We start from the raw sequence: 20,051 nt of genomic DNA, 5'->3' as shown, positions 1-20,051 counted from the left end.
TGAATCCCTCCTGTGGTCCTTGGCGGAAATCTCAAACTTTATCGGCAAGGAAAGATTTATTTGAAAAGAACTTTTTGAAGCACGCAGTTACAAAGAGCTTCAAAATCACATGCAAAATGGAAACAAGTTCAAACACACTAACTTGGAAAAAGACCCGAAAAGAGAAATCGACATAGAACCAAATTTTTTAAAATGCTGTAGAAAATAGAAATGAAAAAAAAAAAAAATGCTGATTCTGGGGAAAAATGTAATGTTACAATAACAAAGACAATGGTTATGAGAATAAAGTTAAAAAAAAAAGAAAAGTACTTTTTAAAAGACCAAAGATGTAGTGTATTACATTGAAAAGAGATTATCTTCAAAGAATAAAGTAGTATTTTTCCAAGATAAAGTTGTTAAATTCTGATATTGAAGTCACATTTATTTAGCAAGTGGGGAAAGTCATGTTTTAACCTTATTCTTTTGATGCAGCATCTTATTCTCGAAAATAAACTGTTATTCTTCAAAAAGTACATCAATGGTCTTATTTTTGTTTTAAAAGTAAAACGAAAAAGAAGATTCCAGTCATCCTACACATTTCGGTGAAAAAAAAAAAAAAAGACGTAGGAACATCAGATTCATAAGATGTCATATTCATATGAGTGCTTTCAACTGGCCCAAAGTTAAGAAAGGGAGGCGTGTGTTTGTTTTAGCGTCCACCGGTCGGGCCTAATATTTCTTGCAAATTATTTTGCCCCAGGCCAGTACGAGAACACTGATTTTGAGGTCTGCCTTTCCTGCTTTCCAAACTACTGGCGTAAACACACACCTACTTCTAAACAAGTCAGACGAGACAGGAAAACAGAAATTCAACAATTCAAACACACAGTTGTAATTGCCGATAGATACCAGAGGATGGTGGCAAAGGACTACTTTTATCCCTAAGGACCGCTTTTGTCCCAACGAAACTCCTCAAAGTACTTCAACTTCCATTAGCAAGAAAGTTTGTCAGGAGATTATGGAGGCCGGGGCAAAAAAACCCCAAAAAAAAGCTACACCCCAAATATGCGTGTTGACGGCACCGTTTTGTTGAGTCTTGCAGTCTTTGAGTTGAAAGACTTGCGGAGTCACCGCGGGTGTGCGACGTCGCCGGGCAGCAGGCGCACTCCGACGGCCCCCTCCCCGACCGCCTCCACCCGGAGCTCGGCCCGCAGGAGCCCCTCGGGAGACGCGCGCGACGGCTTTTTGCAGCTGACGGCCGCGGGGAGGCGCCGCTTGGACGCGGCGGCCCTCCTCGGGGCCACGCGGGAGGCTGTCGGACACAAACGCAGACGAGGCCACATGACGGCGTGAAACGGGCGACATTGGCGCCCGTGTGAAAAGGTGTCAAGGGGGTAAAAGGCGTGCGCATGGATGGCAGTGTGAAATGAGTCATCAGCTATGAAAGGGACGCTCACATATCGGAGAGAAAGCGGCACTTCTCATAGCCAAAAGTCAGTGTCAGAGGGGTGGCATGAAAGAGGTCAGTGTCGGGGTGAAAGAAAGGGGTGTATGTCAATGTCGAAACAGTGCCATGTCAGGTGAAAGGAGCTCGTTGTCAGTTGATGTGAAAGGGTGAATACGTGCGTGCCAAAGAGGAGCGTCTTCACGTCTTTGTCAAAGGGCTAAGTATCGGTGTTAAAGAGGTACGACGTGTCAATGTGCAAGAAATGTACGTGCTTGCCCAAGGCTATACGGCACGCCAGCATGATCAGTTGCGAGTTGCGGGTTTGTTAAATGTCACACGTCGCTGTCAAATGGCTCCATTTGAGTGCCAAAAGGCTCACATTTGCTTGTTAAGGGGCTGAATTTCAGTCTGAGTGTCAAAGGGGTACTGTATTATAGTTTCGATTAGTGTGAAAGGGTCACACGTCGGTGTGACACGGGTACATTGTCGTGCGAGCAAAGACCAAGGGTAGTATTTCACCGAGTGTTATTTGAGTGAGAAGCGGGGATAAACACATACTGTCTGTATCTCATGTGTGAAAGGAGTAGGAAAAAGGGGAAGATGTCAGTACGAAAGGGGTCATATGGGGTCAATGTGAACGGAGTAGCAGCTTTTGTCACCTTTTCCGAGGGTGGACTTTGCGCATTCGGGGCAGGCCCAGTCGGCGGCGTCCACCCGCAGCCCCGAGCACCTCCTGTGCGTCCCTCTGGAGCCGCACAGCAGACATCGGATCAGCGCAAACCACCTGAGCGCGGCGGAGGGAGACGACGGCGGCTTTAAGACTGCTGGCGGGCGGGCGGGCGGGCGAGCGAGCGAGCGGACGGGCGGGCGGATCTTTTGATGTTTGGAGCGAGCCGCCTCCTGCCTCACTCACCCGGTCTTGGCGGAGTGCGCGCGTCCGTTGGCGCAGACGCAGGCGCGGGCGTCGCAGTGCATGTAGACCTCCAGCAGGTCGGCGTAGGCGTCGGCCTCCAACTCCCACGACGCATCTCTGCAGCACAACGACGACGACGACGACAACTCGTGTTACGTTGCGTTGCCTCTTTTTCAACGCCGTGCCTCTTTTTCAACGACGTTGTCCGTCGCTGCGTTGCCAGCCTTGTGTTCTGCCTTTGATGGTGCTGTCCCTTGTTGTGGCTCCTCTCTTTGTCTTAGCTTGTCTTGAAGTATGTTGCTCGCCGCTATTTTCCCTTTGTGTTTCTCTCTTTTGTGCTAGCTTGTCTGTTATGTTGCTGTTGGCCGTTTACTTTTGCTGTGTTGTGTTGTGTAGTGTGGTGTACCTCTCGGGGATGTAGATGCCCATGCGTAACATCTCCTGCTGGTACACGTCCTTGTTGTTACACAGCGTGCATCTGAAGAAGAAGAGACCAGCGCTGTGTGCCTGCCGCTGACGCGCACGCACACGCACGCGCACACACACACATTCTCTATTATGAAAAAAATATCATCATCATGATTATTTGGCTAATAATTGAAGTCACGATTATTCAAACGATCATTTATTTTTTGGGGTACACAGCAAGAAAATGTTTAAAGGCAAACCGGAGAGACTGTTTTAGAGCGCATTCAAGAATTGTATTGTACACTTCTTCTCCGTTCTCCTTGCAAGCCGACAATTCAAAGTGAGTGCCTCCCTTCATCTCCTTATTTTGTGTGCTTTTCATCAATGTCTACGTGAGAAAGCTGACAACAGCCCTAGAGTGGTGTTACCTGCACACAGTCTCTGTGGAACCAGCTGGCGCGACAGAAGGGACACTTGAGGACGCCGTAGGACAGGTCGCCGTCGATGGCGTCCAAGCACACCGAGCACGACTGAGGCAGGCTCAGGTTGGAGCTCACGCACGCAGACTGAGAGGGGCTGTGGTCGGGACAGTAAGACCTGCGCGCACGCACGCACGCACACACACCGGATGGACGACAAGCGCATTTTGCTCGCCGACGTGCGATGACGCCAGACTCACGGGAAGTTTCCAGTAAACTGCGAAACGAAGCCGTTGTTGCGTCCGCACGGGAAGTGAACCGTTTTTCGGCAGCTTTTCACGCAGCAGCCCACGCAGGCGCCTTTCTTCTTGCACGCGCAGCACGTCTGGAAGAGCGGCGGCAAATCGGCGTGAGCGGGGCATTTGGCGCACGGCAAACCAAACCCACCAATCGCGCCGAGCGGCGAATCTCCTGCTTGATGTCGTCCACCAGGAAGCCCAACACGCCTTCGCTGTCTTTGCCTCGCTGGTAAACGCCGCACGACGTCAGCTGGAAGGAGAAGGAGAAGCGCATCAAGTCAAAAGTCTCATCCGAGGTCTTCCTTCACGCCAGGACGTCTTTGTCTAGAAATGAATGAAGAGCAAATGCAACGTGATGCTGACCAAGCAGAAGTAGTGCACACAGATGTTGTCCTCCTGCAGAGTGAGTTTGTCCCCAAACAAGGCGGGGTCGTCCTCACTGCTTCGGCACAGAACGCAACCTGGGGGACGCGACACAAAATCAAGTCAAACGCAACGTCAAATCCAATGAAGAGAAAAACATCAAGTCCAAGGTCAAAGAGGGAACAAAAGTAAGGGGGGGGGGGGGGGGATCGAATCAAACTGACTGAATATCACAATCCGGGCAAAAATCAAATCAAGTCAAACATATTGAATGCAAAAATCAGTCAATCAAAAAATATAAAACAAGTAAAAAGTAAAAGAGGCAACAATGTTTGGCGAAAAACAGTACAACACAAAGTCATAATTCAAATGAAAAAAGAGACAAACATACTGCCTCCAAAAATAAATAAATAAATCACGTCAGAATTTAATGAAGAGTAAAAATGACAGCAAAAGTGAAAGAGGGAAGTAAAGTCAAATCTGGTCAATATAAAATCCAAGTCAAAAGTCAAGCGAGCTTAAGTAAAAAAATAAAAAGTCAAAAAGCAAAGTCAAACGTAAAATAAAGTGAAACGCAGCATAAAATCGAGGCAAAAGCCAAATAAGAGAATTATAATTTGACTTTGGCCATGATGAAAAAAAGCAAAATATCTAATAAAAATTAAAATACACTGAATTTAAAATCAAGCGTAAAATAAAGAGCACACATTAAGTCCAAGTAAAAGCAAGAACAAAATTAAGTTGAAAAAAAAACCACACAAAAAAAACAGTACAAAATTAAGTCAAACATAAATCAGCACAACATCAAGGCGCTTTTTGTTGCTCACTTTGTCTGCCACCTGTCAAACTTAGCAGAGGCTCTCGTCATCCCTTTTTTTTCATTTGTTATTGTTTTCTTTGTTCTCTCCTCTCAAGATGCCACCTCTGAAACTAAACTGAGATGTTGTGCTTGCTGTTGTTGTCGTTCATAATTGATATTTTGGTCCCTCTTTCCATACTCACGCTGGACCACCATTTTGGGGCCGGTGACCACTTCCTGCGAGCGCCTCGATTTCTTCTTCATGTTGTTCTACTCCGGGGTCAGAGTTCACACATGGGTTGAAAACACAAGTCTGATGCTGTGCAGGCAAAAAACAACAACAAAAAAATCATTCATGGAAAAAACATTACAAAGGCTGCCGCAAATAGACAAAAACCCGGAATAAAATTCAATGTTATGCATCAATGGAAGTAAACACTTATAGCTAATCAAAGCTAAACCAAGAGGTAAGAATATCCATTTAGAGTATCAAACTAAATGCAGTATCGAAGTTGTAGGCTAAAACAGCATTTTAGAGCAAAACACATGCGAAATATTTTCATTGACTGCTTCTCAACATTCATTGACTGCATCCAGTTACGACCATCCTTTCTTTTAACGAGAGTAAACGGGCAAAAGTTGCAGCCACCAAAATCCAAACCGAGACAAAAATGTCCATGGAATAAGTGTTAGTGGACCTACTTCAAGGCTCAGGGCGGAATTCGGAAGTTTGTAGTCATTTTTGGTGTCGTTTTGTTGCCTTCTCGTGTCTTGCTTTTTTCTTTTTTTGGACGGCCAATACTTTTGAAATTTCGCTCTTTCAAAGTAAGATGACATCATTTCCGCTTCCGCCGCTTCGCTCGGAGGACGGGAGTTTTTTCCTCTTGCTAGCTCTATCTGTTGTAGTGCATTTCTGTTGAATGTGTATCTTTTTATATTTGATAAATAATCGTCTCTTTATCGCGCCGCCGACAACCAACATTTAGGCGGCAGTTTGTCGTTCATATTCGCTGTGTTTTATTGTGAAAAGTAAACAAGAGGAAATGCATGTCAGGTTCCTTTTTGAGGAAAATAACAACAAAGAATTTAATACATTTGAGGGGACAAGCCGAAAGGATAACAACAACAGACTACGTAATTTTGCAGTATGTGCAGTAAAGAAAAAATATATATTTATGAATTATTGAATGATAAATAATTTATCTCTAATTCAATGAACAGAAAACGTGTACTTAATCGCGCTGTAATGAAAGTTCTGCTACTTAACCAGTGACGGCGGCGAACGAGCGGTAATGTTGTTTTATGGAAAGGACAAACCCGAAAGCAACGTTGGCGCTCGTCTGTGAGGTGTTTCAACTAGTGATGGCAAAATGAAGCCCCATAAAGCAGTCAAGCCCTGCAGGGAAATACTTCGCACACGCGTAGGGGCTTCAAGATGATTCATTTCCTCGACTACGCTATCGTGTGGACAGAAAAATGTATAACATACTTGGTGCTTGCAATAAAACATAAAATATATTTGAAGAGTGTTTTAACATGAATTGTTCTGTGTTATTTTGTTTATGTTTGTGCTAATGCAACAAGTGAAAATGTGAAATAAGGAGGTAAAATAAAGTGTTCCTTCATTTTTATTTAAAAACAATATTTTTTTTCCAAAGTTTTCGGACTCAGGCGGTTTTCTACGTCGAAAATGGGAAAATCATACCAACGGCAGCATCGAGTACTTAACAGTCCTTGCAGTAGTCCTCAACTTTTTGCTTCAAAAACAAGGAATATACTTTGCATAGTGCACTGTTAAAGATATGTGCTCTGACTGTGTTGCTACTGTATTGCATGTCTGTTCCTTTGATTCTTTATTGCTTGGTATTAAAGTCGGACGCCATACTACAGCGGCGCAGTACCACTCTGCCAACATGCATGTTGTTATCTTCTTATCGGAGACAGGCATATGTGCACGTTAAAACCCAATCCTACTCTTAAAAAAATACTCTTTTTTTATTTTGTGGGTTATATTGTTCAGTGACTAGACCTGGACTATACGATGCATTTTGTTGGGAGGTGTTTCTGTTTTATATATCTAAAATGTCATTTAACATTATTGTAAGCGACTGTAATATTATGCACTGTTATAACATTAGCACTACGCGGTTAAATATAGGAAAATTAACAAACTGCACATGAATCACAATTACGATGCATTGCGTACACACAATCCGTACCTGACTAAACATTTGAAAACGAAAATGACATTTTTCCATATAAAAAAAACAAGTATGACAAAGTATTGACAGGTAATTTCACACGCAATGAGCGCCAAGTACGTGCGCACACCTTGCGTAGCCATGCGCGTATTATCTGCGTCGACTCTAAAAGTGCGTCTCCACGTTTTTGACCTGAAGGGGGCGCCGAAGTCTCTTTCAACAAGTGGCGACGTTTCCGAATGATGTCCGAAGTGCCATATTGACGAATATGTTTTATTTTTTAAATTTATTTCTTTTATGTTGACGAATGCGTTTCCAACGGCGACGCACGTCTAGTTGCGCATCTGTTCGGAGGCAACATGTGAGCATTTTCAAACCCGGACTTCCACACTCGATGTTTTCGGCCGGCTGCGAAGGAGATGGGCGGGGACGCCGTGGAGCCGTTTGCCCCTCCCGCAGGTAGGCGCGCGTGTGCGTGCGCGTGCGCGTGGGCAGAGCGTCCGTACAGAGGCGGCAGTGTTCGCGCGAGCACGCGTGTCCACAGGTGGCCCGGTCAGCCCGACGAGTTGTCCTCGCAGCCGGCAGCCTCAAAGCCCAAGAAGAGGAGGGAAGTTGTAGCCCGTTGCGCGTGGTCTTCTCCTTTTTTTCTCTCAGCCTTTGTATCCGCTCGTGCTTGTGCTGGCGATGTTCAGTTGGGTGAAGCAAGAGCAGGGCGGCCGCAACAAGGAGGGCGAGATGTACCAGACGGTCACCGAAGGGCTGCAGAGCCTCTACAGCAAGAAGCTGCTGCCGCTCGAGGAGACTTACCTCTTCCACGACTTCCACTCGCCCGCCCTGGAGCCGGCCGACTTCCAGAGCAAGCCCATGGTGCTGCTGGTGGGCCAGTACTCCACCGGCAAGACCACCTTCATCAGGTGAGGCACAGCGCAACACTCGGGCCGCCGGGCCCATTTTGCTGCTTTGGGAGCGGAAGCGCCCCCGGGGCCGATCGTCGTCGTCGTCGTCGTCACAAGGCTAACGGGAGCACAAGTCAACACGCCCGAGTCGTAACAGCCAGTCGAACGATGTACAACTCGGATGTGTTGAAAAGACAAAAAGCCGTGTCAGCTTTGGAGAAATCTCCAAAGTTCGCTCGGATCGCGTCGGTCCTCGCCGGACTTCCGCAAATAAGCGTCGGACAAGTTGAAAGCAAAGAGGCATCAAATGTGCAAGGGGCATGGCCGGCGTGTTGACGAAGCTCGTGCATGCCGCACGTACCGCCGAACGTGTGCCAAGTCTTTGCTAGGTCCAATTGTACATTGCAAACGCATTCGTACCTATTACTCGGCGCAAACGCGCTTGATCGGATGCTTTTCAATAGGCCTTTGGTGTGTAGGGTGGAGTCACGTGACCACGATGTCTTGTCAAAGTCCATCTGCCACTCGCAGCTGTAAAAACACTTTAGAAAAAAAAAAGAAAGTCAACACATATCTGTCAGTACACGTGCACATGTTTCGAACACTCACTTAGGACCTCATGACCTCCCGAGTGTGCCTTTTTTCTTTGGGATGTTGACACCCCCATTGTCTGCACTTCCTTAATGTCATGTGTGCACTTGACACACACGCAGAGCTTGTGACTGGACTCGACACGCCTATTTGACTGGACCACATTGTCGACTGAATCAACTCAACTTTATTCATAGAGCACTTTGAAAAACAAGCATAGCTACAGACTCGGACACGCATCTGTAAACGAGATGTGTCGATAGAAAATCTGGACACGGCTATACACTGGAGCACCTTTATAGAGTGGACTGTGGGGTGGGCAAAGCAATCGAGTGGCCCAAGTGGCTCAAGATCACGATCGTGACATCAGAGTCACCAGGGTTCACAAATCTGCGAGCTGTGGTTACAGTCGCAGTGTTGGTCTCGGGATATTGATCGATGTGCCCAACAATTGCAAATCCCACTTGGAAAGGGTGCGTTTTGGTAATGTCACTTTGAAGGTGACGCGAATCAGTCTGGAAACGAAAGTTGAAATGCGCGGTAGGAATGCTTAAATATGCATCATTGTACGTGCGCTCCACCGCACGGTATATTTGACTCTTGCTACATCCGAAGAAAATGATGCCAACGTGAACCCGCGCGCTCGTTCGTACACACAGTCAGGGAGGGAGGGGCTGCCTGCCTCACCTGGACTTATTTGCACTTGTATGCAATAAGCAACCATCAGGAAGTAACACACAAACAATGATCACATCAAACTCACAATGGCAAATTAGATTCGGCATTAAAAGTGCCCAGAAATCGGGACGTTTGATACTGCTTTTTTCGCAGACCCATACCAGACGAGCGCTCCGCTCGTGAGCGCTCACTGATACCGATACCAAGTAACCAATACCACTAGCATTCCTACATTCAAAGTGATGCAGTTGGGCCATATCTGAATTTGCACATTCCCAGTTAGTATTTTTGGCCAATTGACGTTCATGCTTTCATAAAAAAAAACCCCAACAACAACAACAAAAAGTCCCAAAGTTATTGCTAACCAGTCACTCAGTACTTTAGCAATGTTTTCACTGAGTACTTATCACGGTAAGTCTTTATGACTGTAAAAGATTTAACACGAGACCGAGCGAATCACATTAAAACGTGAACTGTGTCACACAACTTGATTTAGCCTTTTCTTTTTTTTTTTTCTGGTGCGGCAGCTTATTGCTCAAGCAATACAAGCTCATTGCTTGTATACTTTCATTCTTTGGACGTGTACTGTTCACTTTTACTCAGGCTGCAGTCTTCTAAAGTAACAGTACGCGTCCTTGAATACAACGCGAAAATGAAATGTTTTTGCCGACTAAGCGGAGGAGTCACATCTGTGTGCCTGAGCATGTGTGTGCGTGATACATTTTTTGGCAGCACACAATCTGCAGAGAAATACGAGCTGCTGTTGCGTTGCGTGTGCACGGCCGCGCGCGCTTCGGAGGCCCCACCCTGTGCCGAGGAATGCCGTGAATCATGGGAACCAGAAGGATTACCGCCTAATCATGCCAACGGGACTCGGCAGGTCGACGTCACTCCGAGCGGCCGAGCTTGACGGGTCACGTGACCTGCCAACAAGATGGCTGCTCAATTCTTTTATTGTTAGCATGTTAGCTGGAGGGCAGCTCCTGTGGTGTTTTGGCTGTTTGTCAGCCGACCTTCGGACTGGGGGTCACAAAAAGTAGACAGCGGTGCCTTGACTTAAAAGTTGCGTTATTGTCAATCCCACGTGAGTTGTAGGCGATAGGATTGGCCGCCGCCTGGGTGCAGCAGCCAGTCATATCGCAGCGGGGCGCGTCCTCCTCATTCAAGGGGGTGGCGTCATAATACAGCTTGGTTTCAACGTCTCAGCTCATCAGTGCGGCAATAATTGGAGTTACTCCTTGCAGAGGATAAAGAGTACATGACTGCGAGTACGGCTATATTGTCGGTCTCTATGTTGTTGCGCAACCATTTGTGTTCAATCTGTTGCTTATTACAGCACGGCAACATAGATGCTAATCAGAGTTAGCGTTACAATTGCCGGGCCGTTCCTCGGGCCGTTCATTCGAATGGTGTGATTGTCTCTGTTTTATGTTCAGTTTGAATGTCAACTGACAATCAGCCAATGCAATCCCGGTCCGGCAATAACACTTGCCATCATGAAATCATGTCAGGGGATTTCGAGCCGGAGGTGGCCCGAAATGAGGCGGTTGCATCCAGCCACCTCCCAATAGTCTAGCCAGGAAAAAAGTGGTCGTGGCTGCGTCGGGAAGGTCTGGCTGACGGGGAGCTTCTGCGCCGGCAGGTATCTTCTGGAGCAGGACTTCCCGGGCATGCGGATCGGACCCGAGCCCACCACGGACGGCTTCATCGCGGTGATGTACGGCGACAGCGAGGGCGTCGTCCCCGGCAACGCGCTGGTGGTGGACCCCAAGAAGCCCTTCAGGAAGCTCAACGCCTTCGGAAACTCCTTCCTCAACAGGTAGGTGCAACCGTCACTGCAATCGCTTCACTCGCAATACATCCAAAAAGCGGTGCAACGCATACTGCATGAGCACTGCGCTTACAGGGAAATTAAAACAAGCCAAAAAAATGGCTCAAAAGGAATGATTTGATTAACATTCAACACATTGCACATAAAAGTAAAATGCAAGTTGTACCTCGACAAACGGGTAAAAACAAACACTTCTCAAAGGTGACCTGCACGTCGCTGGTTCTAAAAAGTGAAACGCAACTGAACTGTAGGGGCAGTACCACTAGAGGGAGCTTGCGTGCCACACTTCTCAAGTGGCGAAAGACATGTTCTGCTACTCAAAGTTGGCAGGAACAAGTTTTGTCCAGACAACCAATCAGAGGACGGAAACATGACGACATCATCGAGCGCCGTTCCTGCAAGGATGAATGTGGAATGTGATCAGTTCAAGAAAACAGTCGCATTGCAAATACATTTGAAGTTCTATTGACTTCTTCTGGAGATCTTGGGCAGATTATTTTGATATGGCAACGCGTCGTGACTGAAATGCGATTGCACCCCAAAAAAAAAAAGTCCCAACATCCACGCGCACGGCCTTGAAACAAGGCAGCCGAGCAAAACGCGACCGAATGACAACATGAGACTGGTGGGAATAAACGTTGGAAATCTTGGAATGTGGCTCGTCTGTTCTTGTGCTAGTTGGCGACGTCATCGCCGCGCGTCCTCTCCTGTCGCCGTGCACGTTTCCAGCCTTTTAAATGAAGTTGACGGCTCGCGTCCGAGCTGCGTTTCCTGCGTCCAGAAATATTTGTCCGAGGAAGTTAGGGGGGCCGTGGCCTTCCTTCGGCCATCTTGTGCCACAGAGGGCCCCCCGCCACAATGAGCCATTGTGGCGATTGTTTCCAGGGGGAAGTGTTTGTGCGTCACGCGCGGCGGCATTGCGCTCTTGTTTTTTCCCGCCTGCCAGCCCGCCAGGCGATTTATGGTCAACGTGCGTTTTGCGGCCGCCGCGCGAGGTCAGCGGCAGTTGGCAAGATTTGGCCTGTGCCCTCACGTGCTCCCCCTGCAGGCGTGGAACTGTACTCCATACAAATGCGCAATGGATGAACGAATGAACGTACATGCTAGCCACAGAGATGGGCAAAGTCATTCGCCGGGACTCCGTTCTTTTCCGATAGTCGTAATAATAATTGTAACCATGATGCCGTAGTTACAATTACAATCGATCTCCCGAACGCAGCGCAGCACATACAACAGTAAAACTGAATTATACAATGTAAGAAAAAAATCCAGGCAGGCCACTCTGATCATGTCCATTACCAAGAGGCCTCGTGATAATATTTGTTGTACTAATTTAACCTTTTCTTTCATCAACACATATCCATTCAAATGTACTTATGTGTTTATAAATATTGTTATCCATTAATTGATTTATTGTGCAAGTTAAAATGCAACATGAAAATGTGTTACATTTTTATGTATAGTAATTCTTTAAGTCATTATTGTAATTAAATTCATTATAAATAATATTAGTGAGAGCCATGTATTTGTCATGTATTGATTTTGAAATCTCTTACGTAATGTATTGGAACGAATTTTGACTCACATCAGTTCACGATGAAGTATAATACATTATGAAATAAATTGCAAGTGCTAAACCAGCAAAATGTTCACTCATTTTGCAAACCTGTGCCAAATACAAACGGAATTAGCAAGCTGACAATCAAAAAGCTGGCAAGCTTGAAAAAGTGGACATGCTAAACAATATTCGAACTTGAGTGGGTTCTATGTTGTCTACCATGTAACGACCCACAATGCTAACTCGAGTGCTAATGCCGAAGCGAAGAAAGGCAGTCTCCTCGTTGCTAGCCAGTGTAGCGTTTTGCCTCATAACGAACGTCAGTGTGTTATTGCGTGACCTCTAAGAGTAAACGATGACTGTTTCAATGCTAACTTACTAAAGCCAACGCCGCACCAGAGCTGTTTCCCATTTCCACCCGGGTGCGAAACACAAATGAGACACGACAAGCTAACAAACTTCCAATTGGTCTGCTGTTGTGTTCAGGTTCATCTGCTCTCAGATGCCCAATCAGGTTCTTCAGAGCATCAGCATCATCGACACGCCGGGGATTCTGTCCGGCGAGAAGCAACGCATCAGCAGAGGTGCGTGCAGAGCAGAGCTTTCTGGCTGGGCCGTCGCTTCGTCACACATTCGCAGCTCAACTTGACGGCTCAAAAGTGCCAAATATCAAACGTGCCACGGCAAAACACAATCGATGATCAAAAATGAGATGGAAAAACAAACTGCCGTGTCTTGAGACCAACCTGTCGCTGTTCCGTCCGTTGGCCGGCCGGCCGGCCGCCTGCAGTTCCTCCGGCGGCCCGGTGGCGGCGTATGACGCGTTCCCTCTCCGTCGGCAGTCCAACGAGCCAGGGGAAATTGTACGGTAGAAGCGGCATCCATTGACTTTTGGTTTTGGCCTCCAAAGTGGACAATTTTATCCCCGCAGCCGGGCAAGCGCGGGCTCGGACGGCCGGTCGAAAAGGGGCTGGTGCGCGCTTCCGCCGCTCGCACTCGATGGCCTCGCGACCAGCGGCCTGGGGAAATCGGGACTTGTTCCACTACGACAATCGGCATCCGCGCACGCAGACAGCCTCTTGCCTCTGATACTGCTGCGTTTGGCGCCCTTGGCTAACCTTTCATTCGCAGCGGCAACATAAGCGATGTGTGAAAAGGGGCTATTGAGTCCAAACTGGAGGACTGAGGACCGGCTGCGTGCTGTTCTCCGGGCTTGGTGACATCACCAGCTAAAGGCCTCAGCCGGACGGGCGGAGTCATGGTGGGAGGAGGAGGGGGGAGGGGGGGGGGGGCCGGGGCGGGTGTCGCTCCCGCCATCTGGAAACATTTCGCGGCGGTCAGCCGAGTTACACGCACGCACGTGCGTACGGTGATGTCACTCGTGTCCCAGCCTACATCTTATGGATGAATATGATTGAAAAAGAGCAAGTCAAGTTGAGCCTTTCCAAAAATGGCCGACTGGCGTCACATTGGCTGGAGTGGCCCGACTCTACTGTGAGTCGGAAGAGTGATGACATCACAGGCGTAAACCAGTTCTTGACATTCCACTCGCGCGTCTCATGTCGCCACGCTGCCCGCCCCAAGCTCCGCCTCCGCGTCCTGATTGGCACCAGGATGTGTTTCCATAGCGACAAACATGCTGTTTGAATGAATGCGCGCTCTTTGTGTGTATGTGTTTTCTTTTCCTTGAGTCAACACACAGTTGACAGTTGCCACATGATTTTGTTTCTCAACCCTGGAAAGAGGAAGCAAGATTGTTGGACTGAAGGCATTTCCTGTGAAAGGGGAAATGGAACCTGTGAAGTCATCACCCGCCATCCTGTAATCGCCAGACGTGCGCCAACGCGCACACACTTGAAGCCGGAGAAGGAAACTGACACCGGAGGGCCTCGTCTTTTGTTACACTTTTGTCCTTCAATTATTGATGAAGAAGCGACGCTTAAACAAAGCCAACAAAGCAATCATGTCAGTGGCGCCCAACTGCGGCAACTTCACACCCCGAACCAGGAATGTTTGCATCTGCGGGAAACCGCGGTGGTCTAAATTTACTTCTGAGGTCGGGACCAAACACTTCAAAGTTGGCTTGTTAAGGGACAACGTGACTTACTTGCAGGGGAGGTGTTCGAGGGGAAGTCAAGCCAAACGTCTTCTTGTCAACAATATCTTCCCAGAAACGAGGCATTCTGATGAGTATTGCGTTTGTGGAATAAGAGTTTATCCAGCCGTTTTTAGCCATCCCCGGGGGCGGCCGTTTTGTCACTTCCGTCAACTGGAAACGACATCACAATGCTCCGGGCTCCCCCGGCTGAGTAACGAGCAATCAAGGCTCACCTGTTTTCTGAAGCTGAGCCGCGATTGGTCGTTGTGAGCAGTTGTGATGTCATTTTCAGTCGACAGAAGTGACAAAGTGAGATGGCTAAAAATGTCTGAATTAACTCTTATTCCACAAACGCAATATTCATCAGAATGCCTCTTTTCAACTCGTGGGCCCGCATTGAATAAAGAGTTGAAAAAAAGATGTTTGGCTTGACTTCCTCCTTAAGGGAACAGTTGCAAATGGGACAAGTTGAGGGACCTGAGGGAAAGCGATGAAGGATGTGAAGGAGGTGTTCAGGGGGACAAAGTTGGGGACACACCTGGTTAAGGGACATTTAGCACAACTTTGTAGCAAATGTGCCCTAGCTTGTGGATGTGGTCCATTGGTGGGCGGTCTGGGACGTAAGCCTCACGATGAATGAGGGACTGCTCGGCTTTGGGGAGATCCAGGAAGCTTTTGGGCTGCCGTCTCCAGAACTGAACCGATTGCCAGCTTTCAGTTTCAGGAAGCACGGGTACCTCCAAATAAACGCTCCTCGTACTTTGCCTACAGGTTACGACTTTGCTGAGGTTCTGCGTTGGTTTGGCGAGCGAGTGGACAGGATCATCCTGCTGTTCGACGCCCACAAACTGGACATCTCGGACGAGTTCTCCGAGGCCATCCGAGCCCTCAAAGGACAAGACGACAAGATCAGGGTGGTCCTCAACAAGGCCGACCAGGTCGGCACTCCCCCGCGCCGATCACGTTGTCCCCCCCAGCACCCGCCCTCACTCGGTCCTGTTGTTTCGCAGGTGGACACGCAGCAGCTGATGCGCGTGTACGGCGCCCTCATGTGGTCGCTGGGCAAAGTGATTAACACCCCGGAGGTGGTGCGGGTCTATCTGGGTTCCTTCTGGGCCAAACCCCTTCAGAACACGGAGAACAGGTCCGTCGCCGTCCGGCGTGTCCGCCGCCAGAGCCTCGCGTGACCGGTCAGAACCTTGACGCCGTTTCTGTCTCGCCCTCAGACGTCTCTTTGAGGCGGAGTCTCAGGACCTCTTCAGAGACATCCAGAGTCTTCCGAGGAACGCGGCGCTCCGTAAACTCAACGACCTCATCAAGAGGGCCAGGCTGGCCAAGGTGAGACAGGAAGTGGCTTGCTGATGTTGGAATTAGCCACAGGTGGGAGCAAGTCACCAGGAAGTCTTTACTGGACATTTTTGAGCAAGTCCCAAGTTAATAATGATACCATTTCATCTATAAGGAAAAAAAATCCAGCAAGTCAGGCAGAGTCCCCACTAAATTTCAAGCAAGGCCAGTCAAGTCATCCAATTGTTTTGGGGGGGGGGGGGAGAAAAAGAAAAAAGGAGCCCTCTCTTTGCTTTTCTTTTATGCATGTTGTTGCGCTGAATGGGAAATGCATTTCCGGGGCATGTCGCCATAGCTAGCCGGCTAACCGCGGGCCGCAACTGCGCCAGCTAACGGCTGACGCCAATGACGGCGCTCAGCTACTATCAAGTGGCGGAGGGCTGACTCGCGTTGGACGCCGCGCCACAGACAAAAAGGCCCCAATAGCGCAACGGCTCAAAGGAAAAGCAGCGTAATGCTTCACAAGCGACTCGTACAAAGTTCTCAGTCTTGGTGCGTCATGTATTTGGAAACCAATCTCCAACTTGACTTGACAGCTTCTTCAAGTCTGACTCATGTCCCCCGCCTGTGGAAATAAGCGGCCGACCTCGGAAACGCTTGTGGAATGCGCGCTATGCGCTCTCCCGCAACGCTCTGACTGCCGGCGCCGTGCGATAAACCCCCGAACACAAGGGCGTTATCGGCACGTTTCCGCTCTTCCTCTCCTCCTCCTCGGCAATCGGCCGCCGCCGCCGCCGCCGCCGCTCTTTCTATTTGCGTCGCCGCGGACGGCGCGCTTCCTTCCCCCTTCCCGCGATATGCGGCGGGAGGACATTTCCGCCTTCCGGCTCATCCCGGGCCGGCGCCGCCCGGTCGCCTCCCCCTCCTGAGCGGGAGATAAACTTTGACTCGACTTCCCGCTCGCCGGCGTTGACGGCGGCCGTGTGCTCGGCAGGTGCACGCCTACATCATCAGCTACCTGAAGAAGGAGATGCCGTCGCTGTTTGGCCGCGAGAAGAAGAAGGAGGAGCTGATCGCCAGGCTGCCGGAGATTTACGCTATCCTGCAGAGGGAGCACCACATCAGTCCCGGAGACTTCCCCAATGTCACCAAGATGCAGGTACGTGTGCTACGCTCGACAGGAAATCCTCCGCTCGGGCCCCCCCGCCGCCGGTCCCAAGTCAAGGGCGCTCCTTTCTTCAACTCTTGTTCACGTTACAGTAAAAAGGGTTCGATAGCAAACGAGTAGTTACGATGTCTTGACGTCGGGCTGCTCGATTATGGAAAAAATATTCATCCGGATTATTTTGGTCATCGTTGAAATCACGATTATTTGATCGATCATTTGTTTTTTGGGTACAAAACAAGAACATGTTGAAACGTAACAAAGTCAAATGTACAAAGTCAAATGTAAGTCGATTCCTTTTGGACCAAACACAATTCATCAAATCCAGAAAAATAAATTAAAAAAAAGGCGCAAATGTATAAAATTCAAGGATGGTTCTCTTGTGTCAACAAGCTGTGCGTTGGATTTTAAGGAATATTAATCATGTTTTTTTACGATGATGCCAATCGCGGGGTGTCGTCATCGTAATTGTAATTGAATTTGGATTCGTTGCGCAGCCCGATCTCAGCGTTATTAGTGATTACATGTGACAATTCTGCTAGACGCATTGTGACGGTTATTAGCGGACGGCTCCCGGTCGGAGGAGCGCAGGTGGGCGTCGGCATGACCTTGCGTGGCCGCGTCTCTTCCAGGACATGCTGCAGCACTACGACTTCAGCAAGTTCCCCTCGCTGAAGGTGAAGCTGATCGAGTCCGTGGACAAGATGCTGGCGTCCAAGATCGCCGGGCTGATGACCATGATCCGCGAGGAGGAGTCCAAGGCGCCGCCCGCCATGGTGTCGGGCGGCGCCTTCGAGGGCTCCCAGGACGGCCCCTTCGGCCGCGGCTACGGCGAGGGCATCAGCGCCGGCGCCGACGCCGCCGAGGACTGGATCGTGAGCCGGGACAAGCACCGCTACGACGAGATCTTCTACACGCTCATGCCCGTCAACGGCAAGATCAGCGGCGTCAACGCCAAGAAGGAGATGATGAACTCGCGGCTGCCCAACACCGTGCTGGGCAAGATCTGGAAGCTGGCCGACTGCGACCAGGACGGCAGCCTGGACGACGAAGAGTTTGCGCTGGCCCAGCACCTCATCAAGGTCAAACTGGAGGGCTACGAGCTGCCCGCCGAGCTGCCCCCGCACCTGGTGCCCCCCGGCCACCGCAAGCACCCCGACGCCGAGGCCATGTACAACCACGGCGAGGACTAGACGTCCACGCTCGCTGACTGAGCGCGGGAAAAGAACATACCGCGCATGCTTTTATTTGCTACGCTAGCCACAAAAAGCTCAGGATATTTGGCTTTCGGCTGAAATTTGGGGATTAACTTCAACGTCGCTATGGCGCAGCTTTTGAGGGAACCTAACTAACCTTCGTTATTCGCTGAAAACCTCGCTTACTCGCTGTGTTTGTGCGCAGGCCATAGCCACGTCCAATTCGATTATTACTTTGGTGCCATCCCGAACTGTGTGTTCGGGAGATTCATTTTGGCAAAAGTAGTGCTTTGCCACATCTTGTGGCCTATACGGGCTATATTACAGTACACTCTGAACCCTTTCAGGAGCATGTCAATTACTCACAGGTGGCACGAGCTTCATTTAGGCCAGCGGGTCACCAACCTTTTTGAAACTGAGACCTGAAAAAAAAACAAAAAACTAAAAAAACAACCAACAACCCAGCATTGATCAGCATGCTTTTGTTTCTGTCTTTGTTTTCGCGCTGGTCTTGCCGGTGTCCCTCACAAGACCAGCAGCTAAGAGAGCCCGTTTTGAAAGTGCCAAACGGTCGGTCTCTGGGCGAGCCGCTCCACCGATTGAGCAAGACTAGCATGCCGCCGCTGCTAGCTAGCTAGCTCGGCCGCGCCTCACTCGGTCCACCGGGTGGGGTGTCCAGCGGCTGAAGGTTCGGTCGGCTGTTTGGATCCCGGCTGCTTTCGCTGTTCTCGCTCGGCGGCACACCAACAAGACCTGCATGCTACCGTTGCCCCGCTAGTAGCTGGTGACAACAGCAATACCCGCACGAAAACACAAGACCGCGTTGGTCTATGCAGTCTTTTTTTTTTTTTTTTCAGGCTGGCTACCAGTTTCATACACCTGAAATAACACATTTGCTCAAACCCAGTCTCAACGTTACGCCAGCCAGCTCGTCTCGTCATATGCTACCTAGTACTGACCTTTGAACTATGCAGTACGAAAATATAGTTTTAAAATATTGTTGTTTCCAAATGTACATCAATGCAAGCATATTTTTAAAAAAAACAGCAACAAACAAAAAAGGCAAAGGCAATGAACTCATTTTCTGCCAGCTGTTTTCAAAAAGGGGTGAGCAGTTTTACAGCATTTTGACTGATCTTATCAGACCTACACAACATTATTTTCTGAAGAACTGACAAAAAGTTTCTCGCTTTTTCATGCGTGGCTTTCAGCAAAAAACAAAGGGAGCTTGTTGTGAAAGAAGGAATGTCAGGCACAAGAGTGACTTTGATACAAATATGTTTTGCTTTTGTGACACCTCAAACTCGAAAAGAACAAAAACAAGACTGAGAAAGGGCAAAATAATCATTTCTGTTCCCATATGAAAGCCAGCGTCACTCACTGCATGGCTCAAGTTGGCTTTTTTTGTTGTCATCCTTTGCTGACGATTGCGACACACATTGTCTAGCTACCGTGACACATGTTCCGGTCGTACCGCACTGTAGGTTCAGTTTACTGTACATATTGTATTTGTATGTGTGCCTGGAGTTGTCCGACTTCATGTCGGCGTTTCTCTCCCGCCTAATAAACGTGACTCACCGCCTAAGCTTGGTCTTCTACTCAAAAGCTGTGCTGATCTCAAATCCACAGCGACGCAACACCGCCATCTACTGCTGGTGCCTATTAGTCATTACAGTGGCTTACAAACACAAATTGTTGTTCATTTTCCTCTTGTCAGGAAGTTGTGCAAAAAGTACAGAAACGTTCAGCAGTTAAAAAAAAAAAACGGTCAAATAAAATCTACCTGTAGTACATTTGAGGCCAGTAGAGACAATCGGACTGCTTGTGTCCTGATTTTGCCTCTCCCTGACCAAGGACCACCAATGGCAGGGACCACCACCGCATCTTGGCGGCCTCTGAGGCAAGGCATTCACTATCTGGCTG

At 48.8% G+C, this 20,051-nt stretch overlaps 2 protein-coding genes across 5 annotated transcripts; one reads left to right on the top strand and one right to left on the bottom strand.

The window, feature by feature from the left end:
- Window positions 1-8: 8 nt before the first annotated feature.
- On the bottom strand, window positions 9-8,420 carry g2e3 (G2/M-phase specific E3 ubiquitin protein ligase). Of its 4 annotated transcripts, XM_086048579.1 has the most exons (13): window positions 8,334-8,420; window positions 8,145-8,266; window positions 7,636-7,842; window positions 6,333-7,506; window positions 4,831-4,946; window positions 3,829-3,926; window positions 3,614-3,715; window positions 3,427-3,551; window positions 3,176-3,344; window positions 2,746-2,852; window positions 2,340-2,456; window positions 2,086-2,210; window positions 9-1,291 (listed from the first exon to the last, which is right to left on the bottom strand). In XM_086048579.1, the coding sequence occupies exons 5-13, from the start codon at window positions 4,889-4,891 to the stop codon at window positions 1,107-1,109; spliced, it is 1,089 nt and encodes a 362-aa protein (XP_085904705.1). In that variant the 5' UTR covers window positions 4,892-4,946; window positions 6,333-7,506; window positions 7,636-7,842; window positions 8,145-8,266; window positions 8,334-8,420; the 3' UTR covers window positions 9-1,106. The 4 variants fall into 4 exon arrangements, with proteins under 4 accessions (XP_085904705.1, XP_085904703.1, XP_085904704.1 ...); XM_086048577.1 differs by having other exon boundaries at window positions 7,636-8,266; XM_086048578.1 differs by having other exon boundaries at window positions 6,333-8,370.
- Window positions 7,042-19,713, top strand: ehd4 (EH-domain containing 4). Its single transcript, XM_086048576.1, has 8 exons — window positions 7,042-7,742; window positions 10,636-10,812; window positions 12,869-12,966; window positions 15,252-15,418; window positions 15,491-15,624; window positions 15,707-15,818; window positions 16,762-16,926; window positions 17,565-19,713. Exons 1-8 carry the CDS (start codon window positions 7,513-7,515, stop codon window positions 18,123-18,125), a joined length of 1,644 nt encoding a protein of 547 aa, XP_085904702.1. The 5' UTR covers window positions 7,042-7,512; the 3' UTR covers window positions 18,126-19,713.
- Window positions 19,714-20,051: the final 338 nt, after the last annotated feature.

The sequence above is a fragment of the Filicampus tigris genome, chromosome 13 (assembly GCF_054856515.1).
Source record: "Filicampus tigris isolate MCC_2025a chromosome 13, RoL_Ftig_1.0, whole genome shotgun sequence".
Classification (NCBI taxonomy): domain Eukaryota; kingdom Metazoa; phylum Chordata; class Actinopteri; order Syngnathiformes; family Syngnathidae; genus Filicampus; species Filicampus tigris.
Note: the sequence above shows the minus strand (reverse complement) of the source record. Positions and strands in the feature narration are given on the sequence as shown.